Source organism: Terrapene carolina, unplaced genomic scaffold (genome assembly GCF_002925995.2).
Source record: "Terrapene carolina triunguis isolate 2854851 unplaced genomic scaffold, T_m_triunguis-2.0 Scaffold112, whole genome shotgun sequence".
Lineage (NCBI taxonomy): Eukaryota > Metazoa > Chordata > Testudines > Emydidae > Terrapene > Terrapene triunguis.
In genome coordinates this window covers 3073321-3091296 of record NW_020664463.1, presented here as the reverse complement: position 1 = coordinate 3091296, position 17976 = coordinate 3073321, and the positions used below count along the sequence as shown (strand labels likewise).

At 43.9% G+C, this 17976-nt stretch overlaps 1 protein-coding gene across 1 annotated transcript in view; it reads right to left on the bottom strand.

The window, feature by feature from the left end:
- PIK3C2G (phosphatidylinositol-4-phosphate 3-kinase catalytic subunit type 2 gamma) overlaps positions 1 to 17976 on the bottom strand; it is a 311474-nt gene that overhangs the window by 84076 nt on the left and 209422 nt on the right. The window contains exons 25-26 of the mRNA XM_026652203.1: positions 11390 to 11546; positions 1170 to 1279 (exon numbers count right to left, since the gene is read on the bottom strand). Coding sequence (XP_026507988.1) covers positions 1170 to 1279; positions 11390 to 11546 — 267 coding nt within the window. The remainder of the gene's footprint in view (positions 1 to 1169; positions 1280 to 11389; positions 11547 to 17976) is intronic.

Here is a 17976-nt window from a genome sequence, read left to right as displayed (position 1 = left end):
GGCATGCAGCCTGAGCCCTGCTGAATGCCAGCCAGGAGACGCCTGTGGTAAGCACCTCCCGGCTGGAGCCTGTGCCTCGCACCCCCTCCTGCACCCAACCCCCTACCCCAGGTCAGAATCCCCTCCTGCACCCAAACTCCCTCCTAGACTCCACACCCCCTCCTGCACTCTAATCCCCTCTCCCAGGTGAGAATCCCCTCCTGCACCCCAATCTCCTGCCCCAGCCCCCTCCTGCACTAAACTTCCTCCTAGGAAAAAGACTTGTATACAGGGGCCCACAAAATCTAATAGCCCCGGGCCCACAGGAGAGTTAATCTGGCCCTGGTGGTGGATGCTTGTCCACAAAAAGACAGAACTGACATCAAACTTGTTTCGTACAGACTGCTAAACTGCCATTAACCTTCAGTCCCTACCAATCCTAGCTGAATCCGAACAACAAGCTAGAAGTGAAAAGTTTCATATTATGCGAATACCAATCAAGCTGCAAAGCGATTATTAATAATACCTAACTCTTATATAGTGCTTTTCATCTGTAGATTTCAAAGTGCTTAAGAAGAAGAAAATATAATTAACCCCATTTTACAGATGGGGAAACCAAGGCACGGAGCGGTGAAGTGACTTACCTAAGGTCACCCAGCAGAGACAGGAACAGAACCGAGATCCCCTGAGTCTCAGCCCAGTGTTCTAGCAGCAAGGCCACATTGATTCTCACAGTTTTTTGAAAACATTTTACAAAAACCTACACAAAAAGCACATTCTTCACGGAACTCAAAGAAGCAGCTCTTTGAACGAGAAGATTCAAACAGTCACTGGAAATGCTTGCAGTCCAAACCCTGCAGCATTGTCACAGTGCATTAGAGCGAAGCCAACAAGAAATATAATAGGGTAGTTACAATATGCAAGCTGAGCAAAAAATGTAAGCAACTTCAGTAACGGAAAATAAGTTAGGTATGAACAACTCCTTTCATAATCTAAGGAGTTATTAGTGACGTGCATAAAGAGAGGGTTTGTTTGCGTGTTTGTGTTTAGAGACAAATTAATCCTTTGTGTAATTTATTGATTTCAATTGACTAACTCCATAGATCAACAGAGCCTATGATTTGTAATTTGGCAGTGTCTCTTTAAGCCTAAAAGAGGGCATACTTTCTGAATTGTTTTCTGTTTTTTACCTGGTAAAGTGGCTCGTGGCTTGGAGGTCTGAGTCATGTGGACGAAGGTTATCATACACATACTTCAAATCCTGGACGCTGTTCAGCTCAGGCAACCCTGCATGCAGCATCTTTGAATAAATAGGATTGATCCAATAAATGCACTGAAAATAATTTAAATGAAACAGGGCAACTAGAAAAAAGTGGAGTTACAGGGAAAGAACTCTCCCCATTTATAAATTACAAACCTCTCCTAATTTGGGCAATGTGTGACTCTGGGTATAACACACAGAGCACGGATTAGGAGAATGAAATGCACTCTTAACCTGTTCACATTGATACACCAGAAGAGGGTGTATTCAAATGGATTCAGGACCTCATGAATCAAATTCCTTGCAACTGATCTCTCTACTGGGAGTCCACCACCTCAGTATACACAGAAACATTATTTCCCCCTCTCAGCCTCCTTAAGGCAGCAAAGGGCATCCACCTACAGATCTCCAGGGCAGGCTGCAAATACCACCTTCAGCTGTGATAACCTCCTCCCCACCAACCAAACTCAACACTAAACCAGAACGGATGCCTCCCCTTACTCTATGAACTCCTTACACCTAAAGGTATACCTATAAAAACATTACATCCCAATGTCATACTATTTCAAATCCATGCAATTAGGTACATACACCTACCTGTAAGAAACTGTTTTTGTTAATGTACCCAGTTTTATTTGCAACATGCCAGATACCATTAGCCTCTCTGTGCCTCAGTTTCCCAGTCCAGAAGAAGGGTACAATAGTAGTTGCTTGCCTCTACAGCAGTATTAGTAGGCTTGAATACGTTGTAAAATGATTGAATATGTCCTAAGTATTATTGGATGAAAGACACTTCCTAAATGCAAAGTCTTACTTCCTTTCAATCTTATTTATATAGTAATGAGAGTTAACAACATTGTCAGTGTAGTGCAATGAGAAGTGGACAACTAGACATGTTCAATGTGTCCAGCACATCTGTCCCTAGGCACTTTAAAATGTTAAAAAAAAGAAGAGAAAAGTTTCTATTAAATGTTTAAAACCCACTGACTTTGCACATTCCCCACACTGAGTTAAGATGATGGACTGTGTGTAATAGAGAGAAAATCTTTCCCACCCATTGCTCAGAAAGAATACAAATATAACTTTACCATTGCTGTTTGAGCATGTACATTCTGCAATGAAATATTTCCAGTGCAGACAGAAGTGCCCATTGATCTCAGAAGATTAAACCAAATAAAAGGGAAACATAGCTTTTGTTGTAAAGTGAAAGGGGGAGAGAAGAGAGATATTTGTTTTCCTTATTTCTTTCCATCTTTTCTATATTTTTAAATCAATGTGTTTGTATTTTGGGTTCTTTTCTCCTCAGCACCATGGCTGAGATGTTGCCTAATGTCTCAGGCTCTGTCTGGACTGCTGCTGGAACTGTGACAGCTTGAACACTGGTTACGCAGACGAGACTGAAAAATCACTGAGGTGAATTCAAATGGTTTAGTTTCCAAGAGAATCTTCCCCTCAGTTGGGAGGGGTTTGGCAAATACAAAGAGGGCACAGGAGCACAGAACTGAAAGGGACCTTCTGGGTCATCGAGTTCTGTCCCCTGCTATCACAGACAACCCTATCAAATAATCCTGGTAATCATTTATCAAGATCCATTTTAAAACTAGTTTGCCTCTTCTACTCCTGTTGGGATGCTGTTCCAGAACCTCACTCCTCTGATGGTTATAAGACCTTCTTCTAACTTCTAGCCTAAATTTATTCCTGGCCAGTTTATGTCCATTTGTTCTTATGCAAACATTGTCCTTTAGCTTAAATAGCTCTTCTTCCTTTTTGGTGTTTACCCCCTGATGTATTTCTAGAGAGCAATCATGTCCCCTTGCAGTCTTTGTTTTGCTGGGTTAAACAAGCCAAGCTTTTCCAGTTAGAAGGTAGGCCCCTCCATTCCCCTGATCATCCTAGGAGCCCTTCTCTGCACCTGTTCCAGTTAGAGTTCATCTTTCTTGAGGATGGGCAAGGCACAATAATAATATTTTGCACTTACAAACACATATTATTTATCTATATATCTTCAAGCAGTTTACAAAGACTGTAGGTACAAATATCCCCATTTTACAGCTGGGAGAACTATGGTGCAGAGAGGTGAAGTGTGTTGCCCATTGTCATTCTATGCATTGAGATGGGTAAAGAATCCAGGTCTCTTCTAGTTTCCAGTTTGGTGCCCTAACTATCTTACACCAGATGCAGGTGGTATGGCTTGAACTCCCTACCCTAGGGATATGGGAAAGAAGAGCCCAAGTGCTGGGGAAGCAGAAGGTTGTGTGGATAGGACTGGCTTCTCTGCATTGCTCTGTCGGCTACTGTTCCCCCTGACAGCATGGTTCCTTGAGGATCATCCAGCCCCTCCATCATCCCTGCTTTGTGTAGTTTCTTTCCTCTTGTATCAGAGGGGACAAGGGGGGTTTCCAACATAGTGATGTTGGAGACTGATCAGACAAGACTTTGGGTATTTTCCAACTGGTTGTTCCAAGTACACATATGTTTGGGCACCCAGATGGCTTGGGCTACAGTACTTGATCATCACAGGTATTTTAGTTATCTGATGTAACTAGAGATAAGCCTGAGCCACAAACATTTGGATCTGGATTTCTAATCCCCCAAAGTATGGTAATGTTTGGATCTGCTCATAGTGAAAAGGAAGTGAAGGGCCAGCAGTAAGGGTGGACTCAGGTTTGGATGGAAAACACCAAGATTGTGGGGTAGGCCCATCTCTACATGAAATAATTAATTATACTAGTTCTGATACTGCACTTTTCACATACATCTCAAATCCCTTCACCAAGATAGGCAAGTTTCATTATCCCTATTTTACAAAAGGTATTTCTGAGGCATAGCAAGGTGGAGTGATTTGTTCAAGGACACAGAGTGACTCAGTGGCAGTGAATCTATATCTCCTTTCTCTCAGTAATGACTCTGTCTATTTCTTACTCACATTTTAGCAGAGAGCTGATTTGTTAGGCTTCCTTGGAGAACCAGCTATATAGACTTGTGACAGAAATTTCTATCTGGAAAATCCTGGATTTTACATGATTTTTTTTAACTAGTTGAATGCTGCTCATGGCCCCCAGAAATCCTCTGTTCTAGTTCATATTGATTCTTTAGTGAGAGGAAAGCTGATAAACTACAGGCTTTGTAGCTGAACTCTGCCAGCAAGGCTCTTGGGCCTCCCACAGATGTTTCTGCTTTTCAGAGTGATGGGAACTTCATGGCTTATTTCTTCCCTCGCTCCCAGGAGCATATACTGGTACTGCTGCTCACCACCAAGAGAATAAAGCATTAACTCCACACTGGGCTAAAAAAATCTTGTGGTTCATAATCACAGTTTGCTGGAAGCCACTAGCAGTTACTGACCATTCAAAGCAGATAGAGTTTACAACCCCAATCAAGCACGGCACATTTTGAAACTGGCCTTATAACACTTCAGATTTGACTTTAAAACAACAAACAACAACAACAAAACCTTACATAGCCATCTCAGAAAGCAGAACTCAGACAATGATATTGAGACAAGATGCAGATTTTCAGATATGCACAGAACTTTCCATCGTGGAAACTTGAGACTGCTTTTTCTGCATAAAATAAATATGAGATGGTTAGTTTATCTTTCCCTTCCTGCTCTCATCTGGTATTTTGCACTAAAGTGAGCCCAAAGTAGAACTTCCCCATAGTCTATTTAATTTTCTATAAATTACCCTTTTTACTATGTGTGATGGAGCAGTCTGCCCTTAAGAGTAGTAGGGCCTAATGGTCAGCCCATGTGGCATGGTCCTTTAAGAGTTTAAAAGGCCCAATTATATATACAAGGACCTGGGAGATATTAGGAGAAAGGAAGCAGTCCCAGGAATAAGAAGTATTCTGGAGGAAATACTGTTAGTGTTTCTTTAAGGGCCAGGAACCTTGCAGAGAGGGGAAGGCAAGGGTCCCCTCCCTCCTCCTCCTCCCCGGCCAGTTGGGAATGAGCTGGGAGAAGGGGACCAGCATAAAGGCTGCCTCCTCTCTCCTAGCAGGGCAGGCACCAGGAATACTAACTAGCTTGCTGAGCAGTCTGAAGCCTAAAGACTAAGGGAAAGGGGCCAGCTGAGGGAGAAGCTGGCAAAGGCCTTATGGCTGGATAACCCATAACTCAGCTCAGGAGAGGACAGCTCTTACTTCAGAAGGACTAGAGAAAGTGATTAAGAGAACTCAGCTCCAGGGAGGAGAGCTGGGGGGACTCCTGATTAAGGAGAACAGTCAGGGACTAACTAATGCAGCCCATTTGCAAAGGAGACTCCTGATTAAGGAAGGTCTGAAAGGAGTAACCCAGAGAAGGAACCAAAAAGGATTCCAGAAGCAGAGACTATTTACAGATGCCGGAAAGACGTGTCTCCTGAAGGAAGGGGCCAGAGGCTGCTTGTTGGACTGAGTGGGAGAGATGAGTGTCCCTGGGTGCAGCTGAGTAAGCTCCTATTTATGGCAATGGCTCTGGTTAATGAGATCAACCTGTGGCACCATGCCTGACAGAAAGGAGTGTACCGTGGTGACCTCCATGCCACCACACTATGGCTCTTAGATTCTTTTAGGTTTGACTGGCTGCTTGTGTCATGGGGGGAGCCAAATTCCCCCTTCAGACTTCAATGAGACAAGTTGGGGCTTCTTCAATATGATGAGGCACTCACCTCTTGAGTGCCCCCCACTGGCTGGGTGTGGTACTGCAGTCTTTCCTGTCCCAGGCGCCACCTGTAGGTTGTCGATCTTGCTTTGTAGGTCTTCAGTGGCTCAGCCCTCCGGCCAAGTCACTCAGTGTAAAATGGATGAACGGCTTCCAGAGTAGCAAAGTGTTTGACACACTGTCTGCCCTCAGCCCCATCTCTGGGCCCCTCTAAGTCCTGCCCTTCACTTGGGCTTCCCAACAGCCTTTTCCCCTTCACAGGGCTTTGGCCACTTTGCAAGTAGGCCGGTGGGGAGACCACCCAATATGCTGGGTCCCAACCCAGGGAGCCTATAAACACGTATCACTGCATCCAGTTTGCTGCTGCTACTTCCCTGGGCCTTTACCCATGTAGCCCCTTTCTCTTCATCCTTACCTCAGGGTTACAGTCGTCAAGTCTTCTCATTCCCAGGGCCAGTAGATCAGCCCATTGAGCTCCTCTGGTCAGAGTGGAGCACCCATCCTCAGCCTTCTGGTCCTAGCCAGGGATTGACCTGCTTAGGCCTTGCAGTTCTTTTTATCGGAGCCTGCTGGGCTCTGATTGGCTGCTCCCACAAGGCCTCTCCAGGCCTAGGGTGACCAGATAGCCAGTGTGAAAAATCAAGACGGGGTGGGAATTAGTTGCCTATATAAGAAAAAGTCCCTAATATTGGGATGGTCCTGATAATATCGGGGCATCTGGTCACCATAGACTCACCTTCACTGCTCCTTCCCAGGATATGTGTGTGTGGGGGGGGAGGCGGGGGGAGGGGGGTAGGATCGCGGGGCCTCCAGCAGGAGGCCTCGAAGGGCCTGGTACACCCCATCACACTCAATCTCCTATGTTTGTTTTATTTCCTTTCTCTTTAGAAGAAATAAGAGCACCCATCCACAGGCTCTGAGTTCCCTGCCAGTTATTTACAATTACCAAATCAGAATGCAATACCATCAAGCTCATCCTTCCACCAAGCTGCAGCTTATAGTCAAGTGCTAACACTTCGCTGTATGTTGGCCTGTAGCTCAACCCCCATACTGCTCTTCAAAGGCCATGTGAAAAAAATGGAACCTGCAATGTGCCCTGAATGCCAACAGATCCAAAAGACATGAGACTTGGGGCGGGAGGCCATTCCAGAGCTCTGTGGCCCTTGTGCAGAACACTCTCCCAGCATCCCCCTCTCTGTTATATGAAAAGGGCTCTAGCATCAACACCTCTGCTGACTGCAACCATTGCACTGTATTAAAGGGAAAGAGGTGGTCTCACAGAGGGACCTGGTACCAAGCAAGTTAGGGCTTTATGGGTTAAAATCAAAGCTTTAAAAATCTATCCAGAAGCTCTCAGGTAACCAGCATGGATCCCTGAGCACAGATGTCCATGTTCACGGTCAAGTGATCAAATGGGGTCATGCAGGAATCATTTCTGGGTCCAGTTGTGTTCAATATCTTCATCAATGGTTTAAATAATGGAATAGAGAATACACTTATAAAGTTTGCGGATGATACCACACTGGGAGGGGTTGCAAGTGCTTTAGAGGACAGGATTAAAATTCTAAATGATCTGGAAAAACTGGAGAAATGGTCTGAAGAAAATAGGAAGAAATTCAATAGCGACAAATGCAAAGTAGTTCACTTAGGAAGGAACAATCAGTTGCACACATACAAAATGGGAAATGACTGCCTAGGAAGGAGTACTGCAGAAAGGGATCTGGTGGTCAAGCTAAATATGAGTCAACACGATAACCCTGTTGCAAAAAAAGCAAACATCATTCTGGGATGTATTAGCAGGAGTGTTGTAAGCAAGACACTAGAAGTAATTCTTCCGCTCTACACCACACTGATTAGGCCTCAACTGGAGTACTGTGTCCAGTTCTGGGAGCCACATTTCAGGAAAGATGTGGACAAATTGGAGAAAGTCCAAGGAAACAAAAATTATTAAAGGTCTAGAAAACATGACGTATGAGGAATGATTGAAAAAAAACTGGGTTTATTTAATCTGGAGAAGAGAAGACAGAGGAGTCATGATAACGGTTTTCAAGTACATAAAAGGTTGTTACAAGAAGGTGGATAGAACAAGAAGCAATGGGCTTAAATTGCAGCAAGGGAAGTTTTGGTTGGACATTAGCAAAAACTTCCTAACTGTCAGGATGGTTAAGCACTGGAATAAATTGCTCAGAGAGGTTGTGGAATCTCCGTCACTGGAGATTTTTAAGAGCGGGTTAAGACAAACACCTGTCAGGGATGGTCTAGATAATATTTAGTCCTGCCATCAGTGCAGGGGACTGGACTAGATGACCTCTTGAGAGCCCTTCCAGTCCTATGATTCTATGATTGTCTATGATCTATGTACTCCCTATAGGGCATCCCTTTTCATGCACCAGTTCTAGCTTCAAAATTGCTTTAAGATGGGAAACACATGGCATATTTTGCAACGGATAATTTTCATTTTGGCCATAGGAGTGCAGTTTTGCTGCACATCAGAGGGTGCTCAGAGAGGTAAGATTTGGGGATTCTGTGCTGGGCACAAACATGCCATGCAGTGCAGCATTGTGGATTCGGGGATTCCATTGCTTCTTCCCTGGAGGAGCCCTGCAATGCACAGCCCAGCTGCTTGCTCTTTGCACTGGGCCTTTGATTTGGGCTTTACTGAGTAATCTCTCATCTGCAGAGCTGAAAGCGCTTTACAAACATTTACAAGTCTCACATTACCCCTCTCAGCCTCAGTACCATTATACAAGGCACTGATAAAACATTCCTGTCTCTACTGGAAATACCTCACCCGGTGCATTCTAGGACTGCATGAGCCTTTTTCATGGCTGCATCACATTGGCGGCTCATAGTCATCCTGCAATCAACCAATACACCCAGGTCTTTCAACTCCTTTGTCACATCCTACTGATACTTCCCCCAGCTTATAGCAAAAATTCTTGTTAGTCCCTAAAAGCATGACCTTGCACTTTGCACTATTAAATTTCACCCCATTTCTATTACTCCAGTTTACAAGATCATTCTTGTATGATATTCTGGTCCTCCTCCGTATTGGAAATACCTCCCAACTTTGTGTCATCTACAATTTTATTACCACACTCCCACTTTTTGTGCCAAGGTCATTAATTAAAATGTCAAATAAGACTGGTCCCAAGACCAATCCCTGAGGAACTCCACTAATAACCTCCCTCCAGCCTGACAGCTCACCTTTCAGCATAACTTGTCTTAGTCTCCACTTTAACCAGTTCCTTATCCACCTCTTAACTCTCATATTAATCCCCATCTTCTCCAATGTAAATAATAATTTATCAAATGCCTTACTGAAATCCAGGTAGATTAGATCTACTGCATTTCCTTTGTGTAAAAAATCAGTTATCTTCTCAAAGAAGGAGATCAGGATGGTCCGGCATGATCTACCTTTTGTAAAACCATGTTGTATTTTATCCCAATTCCCATTCACCTCTATGTCCTGTGACAAAGTTCCTCCTCTATCTTGGTGGGTCCTGCACTTATTGGTGGATTTTCTTGCCTCAGAGATTCACCATGTGGGTTGGGGAACAGCTGAGAGACCGTCCCCTCTGGGAGAACCCACAGTCCAGGTCAATTGGGAGGTTTGGGGGGAACCCAGGCCTGCCCTCTACTCCAGGTTCCAGCCCAGGGCCCTGTGGACTGTAGCTGTCTATAGTGCCTCCTGTAACAGCTGCATGACAGCTACAACTCCCTGGGCTACTTCCCCATGGCCTCCTCCAGCTTCCTTATTCTCACCACAGGACCTTCCTCCTGGTGTCTGATAACGCTTGTGCTCCTCAGTCCTCCAGCAGCACACCCTCTCAGCTCCTTGCACCTCTTGCTCCCAGCTCCTCACACTCACACCACAAACTGAAGTGAGCTCCTTTTTAAAACCCAGGTGCCCTGATTAGCCTGCCTTAATTGATTCTAGCAGCTTCTTCTTAATTGGCTCCAGGTGTCCTAATTAGCCTGCCTGCCTTAACTGGTTCTAGCAGGTTCCTGATTACTCTAGTGCAGCCCCTTCTCTGGTCACTCAGGGAACAGAAAACTACTCATCCAGTGATCAGTATATTTGCCCTCTACCAGACTCCTGTACCCCACTGGTCTGGGTCTGTCACAGTCCTTAACTACTTTCTCTTTCAAAATTTGTTCCAAGACCTTGCATACCACTGAGGTCAAACTAGCAGGCCTGTAGTTGCCCAGATCAATTCCTCCCCCTTTTCTTAAAAATAGGAACTATATTAGCAATTCTCCAGTCACAAGGTATAACCCCCTAGTTTACAGATTCATTAAAAACCCTTGCTATTGCCCTTGCAATTTCACGGGCCAGTTTCTTTAATATTCTTGGATGGAGATTATCTCCCCCGCCCCCAATTTAGTCCCATTAAGCTGTTTCTGTTTGACTTCCACCTTGGATTTGGTAATATCTACCTCCATATCCTCGTTTCCATTAGCCACCCTGCCACTACCCCTAAGCTCTTCATTAGCCTAATTAAAGACTGAGACAAAGTATTTGTTTAGGTTTTAGGCCATGCCTAGATAATCTTTAATCTCCACCCCATCCTCAGTGTTTAGCAGTCCCACTTCTTCTTTCCTTGTTTTCTTCTTATTTATATGGCTATAGAACCTTTTACTACTGGTTTTAATTCTCTTTAAGGTCCAACTCTGCTTGGCTTTTGGCAGTTCTCACTTTATCCTTACACTTTCTGACCTCCAAGAAGTAGCTTTGCTTGCTGATCCCTCCCATCTTCCATTCCTTGTAGGCTTTCTCCTTTCTCTTAATCACCTGTTTGAGATGCTTGCTCATCCAGCTTGGTCTGCAACCCTTCCCTACGCATTTTGTCTCCTTGGTTGGGATGGAGGCTTCAGGTACTTTAAGTCAAAGTTGCAGAAACTAATTCCAAGCCTCCTCCACATTTAGATCCTTGAATTCTTCAGGCCAGTCCATTTCCCTAACTAATTCCCTTAATTTTTTTAAGGTGGTTCTTTTAAAATCAAGGACCCTAGTTGCAGATCTATTTTTTGTTTATCCTTTCATTTAGTTTAAACTGAATTAGCTCATTATCACTCGAACCAAGGCTGTCCTCTACAACCGGTTCTTCTATGAAGTCCTCATGTAGCCTTTTTTCCTTACTGTATTTATCCCAGTAACAAAGCATGACAGGATTCTACAATAATGGCTCCCGAAACACTGTAATGGCTGCAGTGTCCTAGATCAATCACCATAGGGTATTGTAACATAATGCAGTCTGTGAGTTTAGTCTAATTAGTTCACTTCTTTAATTCCGAACAGAGTTAGGAAATAGCAATTTGAAAACCTGGAATTAGGACTGGGTGAAACTTTCACAAAAGAAAACCTTTTAATTTGAGTTGGTTCGTGGGTGTACAATGAGATTGACATTTACTGATAAAAATCTAATCCTTCTAAGCCTCGCTACAGGGGAAAAGAAAACAAGAGGGATTGAGGGTTTTTTTGGTTACATCCCTGACCTTCTTACCATCTCCAGCAGGTTCAAGAGCAATTGGCTGTGTTTCCTGACTATATTATACGCTCGACAGCAAAGTTCCACAAACTCTTGGAAGCGCTGTGGGGTTTTTCCACCTTCTGTGATGAAATACTCCATCTCTGAAGTGAAGATAAAAGGTGCTCGGTCCCTTGAAAAAACAAGATACAATGAAAAATGGCAAATCCTATCAGATGGTTGAGCTTTTTAACTCCCTGTTAATATTTGTTTTCCCAATCTTTCCCTTCTCATTATTTCTTCCCTCCCTTCCTCCAGGGTGGATAACTCCATGCCAGAACACCCAGTGATGCTGACTAATTGTGGCAGACACAGGTCTCTAGGTGAGATCTTCTTCGTGCACATGGTTGTGCAGCAATTTGGGGAAGCCAACAACTGAACACGATTTTTTAAAATTTATTTTTAACTCTCACTGCTTCAGTTTCCCGACTCCCTGCCTCAGAATAATGGTCTTGATCTTGACGTATATTCTCTCCTGATACTGAAATATTTAAAAGCTGTACTTGAAACAGAGTGGGATATAAATATAACTCCCTACCAGGCAAAAAGTGTATTTAAAATAAACAAAATCCCCCCAAAACCTAAGGTGCTTTTCTGCTTTTGAGTACACAACTGTGAAGGATTGGTTCTTATCTCAGCTGCACCAGAATAAATCCAGATAAACACTGTCTTTTATCCAGTTACTCTGGATTTAGACGGATGTAAAGTGCCAGCAGAATCTGGGCCCATGACTTGCTTTTTTAATAACTTGTGGATTTTGTAGCTGTGCTATGGTATTGGAAAAAGAATGAATTAGCCAGGCTTTTGCTAAAAATTCTCCCTTTTGACAGCTTCAGCACAGCCTGATATACTGTTTTATTCCAGCACAGAGAGAGCTACTGCAGGATTTTATTCCTCATAACTGTGTATACAGATATATGTAAACAGGTCAGAGAGCTATAACCCAGGTAATATACACAGTGGATTAGATTTAACCCTGAGCTAGAGGTGAGCCTGAACCAACCTCCAGAATCTAAATATTCCCAAATCTTTGGGAGATTTGAACTCCAGATACACTTTTTACAGTTTGGGGCCCTCTCTAGTTAAAAATTCATTCAAGAGGGGTCTGACCCCATTCCAGTTGCTGATTCTTCTCCACAAGAAACCTGAACATCTTCCCTACAAACAATTTCCATATCAGTATCGCCCAGCCCATTACCAGTCTCCGTAATCTTCTGCAGACACATGCTCTTTGTATGGCTGCAGTGATGAAGTTGAGTTGCATTGGATGCTCATGTTGGGGGATCACCCCAGGCAAGACTGGCAGCTTGCTTTGCATTCCTACTGCTCTGAATACTCCCCCTTTCCCACAGTTTCTGAATTAAAGCCTCCCACCAACCCTCTCTCTGCCTTTAAAAACTGTCCACATATATATAGAGCCCTACCAAATTCACGGTCCATTTTGGTCAATTTCACGGTCGTAGGATTTTAAAAATCGCAAATTTCATGATTTTAGCTATTTAAATCTGAAATTTCACGGTGTTGTAATTCTAGGGTCCTGACCCAGAAGAGGATTGTGGGGGAGTTGCAATGTTATTGTAGGAGGGTTGCAGTATTCCCACTCTTACTTCTGCGCTGCTGCTGATGGCAGCGCTGCCTTCAGAGCTGGGCTGCCGGAGAGCGGTGGCTACTGGCCGGGTGCCCAGCTCTGAAGGCAGCAGCGCAAAAGTAAGGGTGGCAACACTGTACCATGCCATCCCTACTTCTGAATGGCTGCTGGCAGCAGTGCTGCCTTCAGAGTTGGGCGCCAGTAGCTGCCGCTCTCTGGCCACCCAGCTCTGAAGGCAGTACAGAAGTAAGGGTGGCAATACTGTGATCCTCCCCCCTACAATAACCTTGCAACTCCCTCACCTCCTCTTTTTGGGTTAGGACCCCCAGTTTGGGAAACGCTGGTCTCCCCCATGAAATCTGTATAGCTTAGGGCAGTGGTTCTCAAACCGGGGGGTGGGATCCCAAAGTGGATCGTGATCCCATTTTAATGGGGTTGCCAAGGCTGGCTTAGACTTGCTGGGGCCCAGGGCCAAAGCCCAATCCCGAGGGCTTCAGTCCTGGGTGGCAGGGCTCAGGTTACAGGCCCCCCCCCGCCCCCGGGGCTGAAGCCCTTGGACTTCGGCTTCAGCCCCTCGCCCTGGAGAGGTGGGGCTTTGGCTTTGCCTCCTCCCCACCACCCTGGGTGGCGGGGCTTGGGCAGCTTCAGGCTTTGGTCCCCCCTCCTGGGATCCTGTAGTAATTTTTGTTGTCAGAAGGGGGTTGCAGTGCAATGAAGTTTGAGAACCCCTGATTTAAGGTAAAAGTACACAGAAGACCAGATTTCAGGGGGAGAGACCAGATTTCATGGTCCATGACACGTTTTTCATGGCCGTGAATTTGGCAGGGCCCTACATATAGGTGAAGTACACCTGGAAAGAACCCAGTTTGCCAAGGTTTAAGTCAAAGGGCCAAATACATTTTTTGTGTAACTTCATGGATTTTAATTGTGTTACACCAGGGGTGAAATTGAGCCCATAATATTCTCTCTTCTTTCCAATCTTTTCTGTATTGTGTAAGAAGCTGTCTCAGAACATCACTGCTGCCTTTTGGCTTTGTGATCTCTCTCTCTGGAGATTATGTGTCTCAATCTCACATTATAAAACCATGTCTATTACTGATCTCAATAAGCAATTTTTTTCCAGCCCAGTCTTTAATCCATTATTCAGCTTTTCTTAGAGACAGAAGTTATTTCCATCCCCGGCTTAACACAACTACTTCTCTTTGACATTAACCTCTAAATATTCCTGTATCATTACTGAAGGAGATTTGAACCGAGGACACTCACTGAAGTCAGCCTGGGAGATAGTCACAGAGCCAAGCCTGCAAAACCGATCATTTTCACCTAAGATTGGAGATGGGTCCAACCCCAAAACCTGGATTTCAATGCTCCTCCGTCTTTGGTGGTGTTTGAAAACCAAACCTCAATCTCAGATTTGCTGCAGGCAGGGCCGGCTCCAGGGTTTTTGCCGCCCCAAGCAGCGGGAAAAAAAAAAAAAAGCTGTGATTGTGATCAGTGGCGGCAGCTCCACCGCGCCGCTTTCCTCTTCGGTGGCAATTCTGCGGCAGGTCCTTCCCTCCAAGAGGGACCGAGGGACCCGCCGCCGAATTGCCGCCAAAGAGCCCAACGTGCCGCCCCTTCCCCTTGGCCGCCGTAAGCACCTGCTTGCTGAGCTGGTGCCTAGAGTCGGCCCTGGCTGCAGGGTCTTCTCTTTATAAGGGGCCTTGTCATATCTCCAGATATAAAGCACCCCTGTGCTCTGTGATGTTTAAAATCCGTATCTGAATTCTGAGGTTTGCATCCATCTACACCAAGAAAAAAGATATTCTGTGAAAGCACAATTATTCTAAAGCAAGGTCAAATCTCTCATATTAAATCAGCATCATGGTTATTTGAGCTGAAATCAGAAACTGCAAGTAACAGAGTTTTTTCATGGAAGACACAGTTTGGGGTACAGCATGACTTTCATATGGCACAGGGGCTGCTAGCATTAAGCAATTTTTGTAGGCTTTATTGAGCATGTAACTGGTATTTGACAGCTCTTATATGATTTGCAGCATTAGCTATGTTGCAAGAAGTTTTGAAACAGTTTACAAGGTTCTTAAATTTCTCAATTTCCTTCAAGTCTCCCTTCTAAGGTGCTGGACCTTTCCTCTTATATTCATCTGAAAAATATGATGTAGAAAATTGATTTTCTTTGGAACATTTAAGCCTGGTTTTGCCCAAGCTCTTCTGACATCACAGTCTCTCTCTTCCATGGTAACCAGATATTGAAACTCCAGGGCTGCAAGTATTTAATCCAGCTAAAAGCTCACAAAGGGAGCACCTCCCAATTAAAAAAAAATAGCAATGTGAAAAAGTATAACATAGGAGAGGAAACAAGAATCATCAATATGGGAAACAGAGGACATCTTAATTGAGATATCTTTAAAAACTAATTTTCAATGATACAAGGCTTTTAAAGGCTGTGTAAAATACATCTAAAAGGGTGAATTTCTGCATGTGTCCCTTTCAGCCTGCTGCTTTTCAGAAGCCCTGTTTGAAATATGAAAAGCATGGAGGGGAAAAAGATGCCCCATAAATGACTCCTGAACTGCAAAGTGTAAACTGTACTTTGTCAACCCATCATACATGTTCAAGTTTACATCATCAGCAACAAATGGTGACTGCTGTTTCAGTCTATATAAGGAAAAGGTAATGTCTCTTCCAGAGCTGAAAAATCACCCTCTCTATCCGTACATATATAAACACATAGCAGCAAATGAAACAGAGGAGGCATGGGAAGAGGCTTATCTGTGGGCATACACTGTCTAATGCTACTGCATATATGTTTGTTTGCCTGGCAGCTCTTTCTTCCTTGATGTGCACTGCCAGAAACTCAGTACATAGTGACATTGAATCAAAAAAATCAGCAGCTCATTAGAAGGCACAGGAATAATATCTATAACAGATATATGGCCCATTTGGATATAAATCTGCTAGGGACGGTGTTTCTATGCAGTCAACTACGCAGACCTGAACATGAAATGGCACATTTTCCAATTCACCCAAGTCCTAACACATGCTACTGTTAGTATGACATCCAGATTGTCACAGTTTCAGGGTAATTGCATCTGTTTTTACCCTCTGTGGTCCCCCATTTAAGGTTTCTGGCTCCCAGATGTCATGTCTCTTGGATGAGACCCACATCTCTCTCCTGCCTGACAGGGGCTTTAAGGCGGCACAAGTGTTGAATGACCTTGTCAGGGATTTGGAACTACCCAAGAGTAAGGCAGAGCTGTTGGGCTCCAGACTACAGCAGTGGAATCTCCTGGCAGGTGATGTTAGGGTTTCCATGTTCCGTGACCGTCAAAAGGATCTTGTCCCATTCTTTTTCATGGAAGGTGATCTTGTAGCCTGCAACAACATCGATGGTGTGATGGCAGCCCTCAACATCGTTCACGATCCAGATGAGTGGAGACTGTTCATTGATTCATCGAAGACGAGTCTTAAAGCTGTTTTACTGCATAATGGCAATGTTTTGCCATCAATTCCAGTTGGTCATGCAGTCCATATGAAGGAAACCTATGACAACATGAAACAACTTTTGAGGTGCATAAACTATGACCAACATCAGTGGCAGCTTTGTGGCGATTTGAAGGTTGTTGCTCTCTTGCTTCGTCTGCAGACTGGATACACAAAGTACTGCTGTTTTCTCTGCGAATGGGATAGTCGTGCAAGAGATTTCCACTACATCAAGAAAGATTGGCCACTCCGACAGTCATTGGAGCCTGGGAGGAAAAGTGTTCAGCATCCACCACTTGTTGAATCAAGGAAGATTTTGTTACCACCCTTACACATCAAGCTGGGTCTGATGAAGAACTTTGTCAAGGCCATTGACAAAACACAAGCAGCTTTCAAGTACCTCCGTGGAAAATTTCCAAGGTTAAGTGAAGCTAAGATAAAAGAAGGTGTCTTTGTTGGTCCTCAGATTCGTGAACTTCTTCGAGATGATGCATTTGACCATGCACTGCGTGGCAAGGAAAAGACGGCATGGAAAGCCTTCCGGTTAGTGGCAATAAATTTTCTCGGAAACAACAAGGCAGACAACTACAGGTTGTTGGTGGAAAACCTCCTCAAGGCATACAAAAGCCTTGGTTGCAACATGTCACTAAAGATACATTTTTTGCACTCTCATCTAGATATTTTCCCACCAAACAGCGGAGTAGTGAGCGACGAGCACGGTGATCGATTTCACCAGGACATTGCAACAATGGAGAAATGCTATCAGGGCAAATGGAGCCCATCAATGCTTGCAGACTATTGCTGGACAGTGACAAGAGAGGCTCCACTTAATGAATACAAGAGACAAGCCAAGAAGCGCCGAGTAGACACTGAATAGGACTAAACTATGTACATAATCGTTTTTTGCCTTTTGTTTCATAATAAATTTTATTTATATAACCCTTTTGCTGATTTTTAAAGCGTTACATAAACAGGACAGGTGAAATATTATCATGTAAAGCAACCATAAACACATGAAAAGACCTAGGTTTACAATTTATGATTAAAACTCTACTATCTACACAATATACATAGACATAAAATGTAAAAACTTAAATATCTTAGAAACAGTAGCCAATCAGTTGTTTTAATTGTCATATTTGAATTCAGCACATCAAAATACATAATAAATAGCACATTTTATCTCTGAAACAGACGACTTCTCAAAAATTGTAGACCAGTGTAACAGCATAGAGGGGTGATTGTGGCTGGCAAAATGCCAATACATCCAACTGAAAAACCATTCACAGATCTCTGACCACGATCTCTGCTTGCAATGGCATGTCCATTGCCAACTTCCTTACTAGGAAAGACCATTCCAGATGAGTCCCTAAAGAGAAAGATACCGCAGTGCCTTGGTTTATGCTATGAAATGTAACCACGTATAAACAGTTGTCAGCAATTGTGTTAGCTATACTGGGTCTTAGCACAGTTAAACCAAGTGTATACAAGG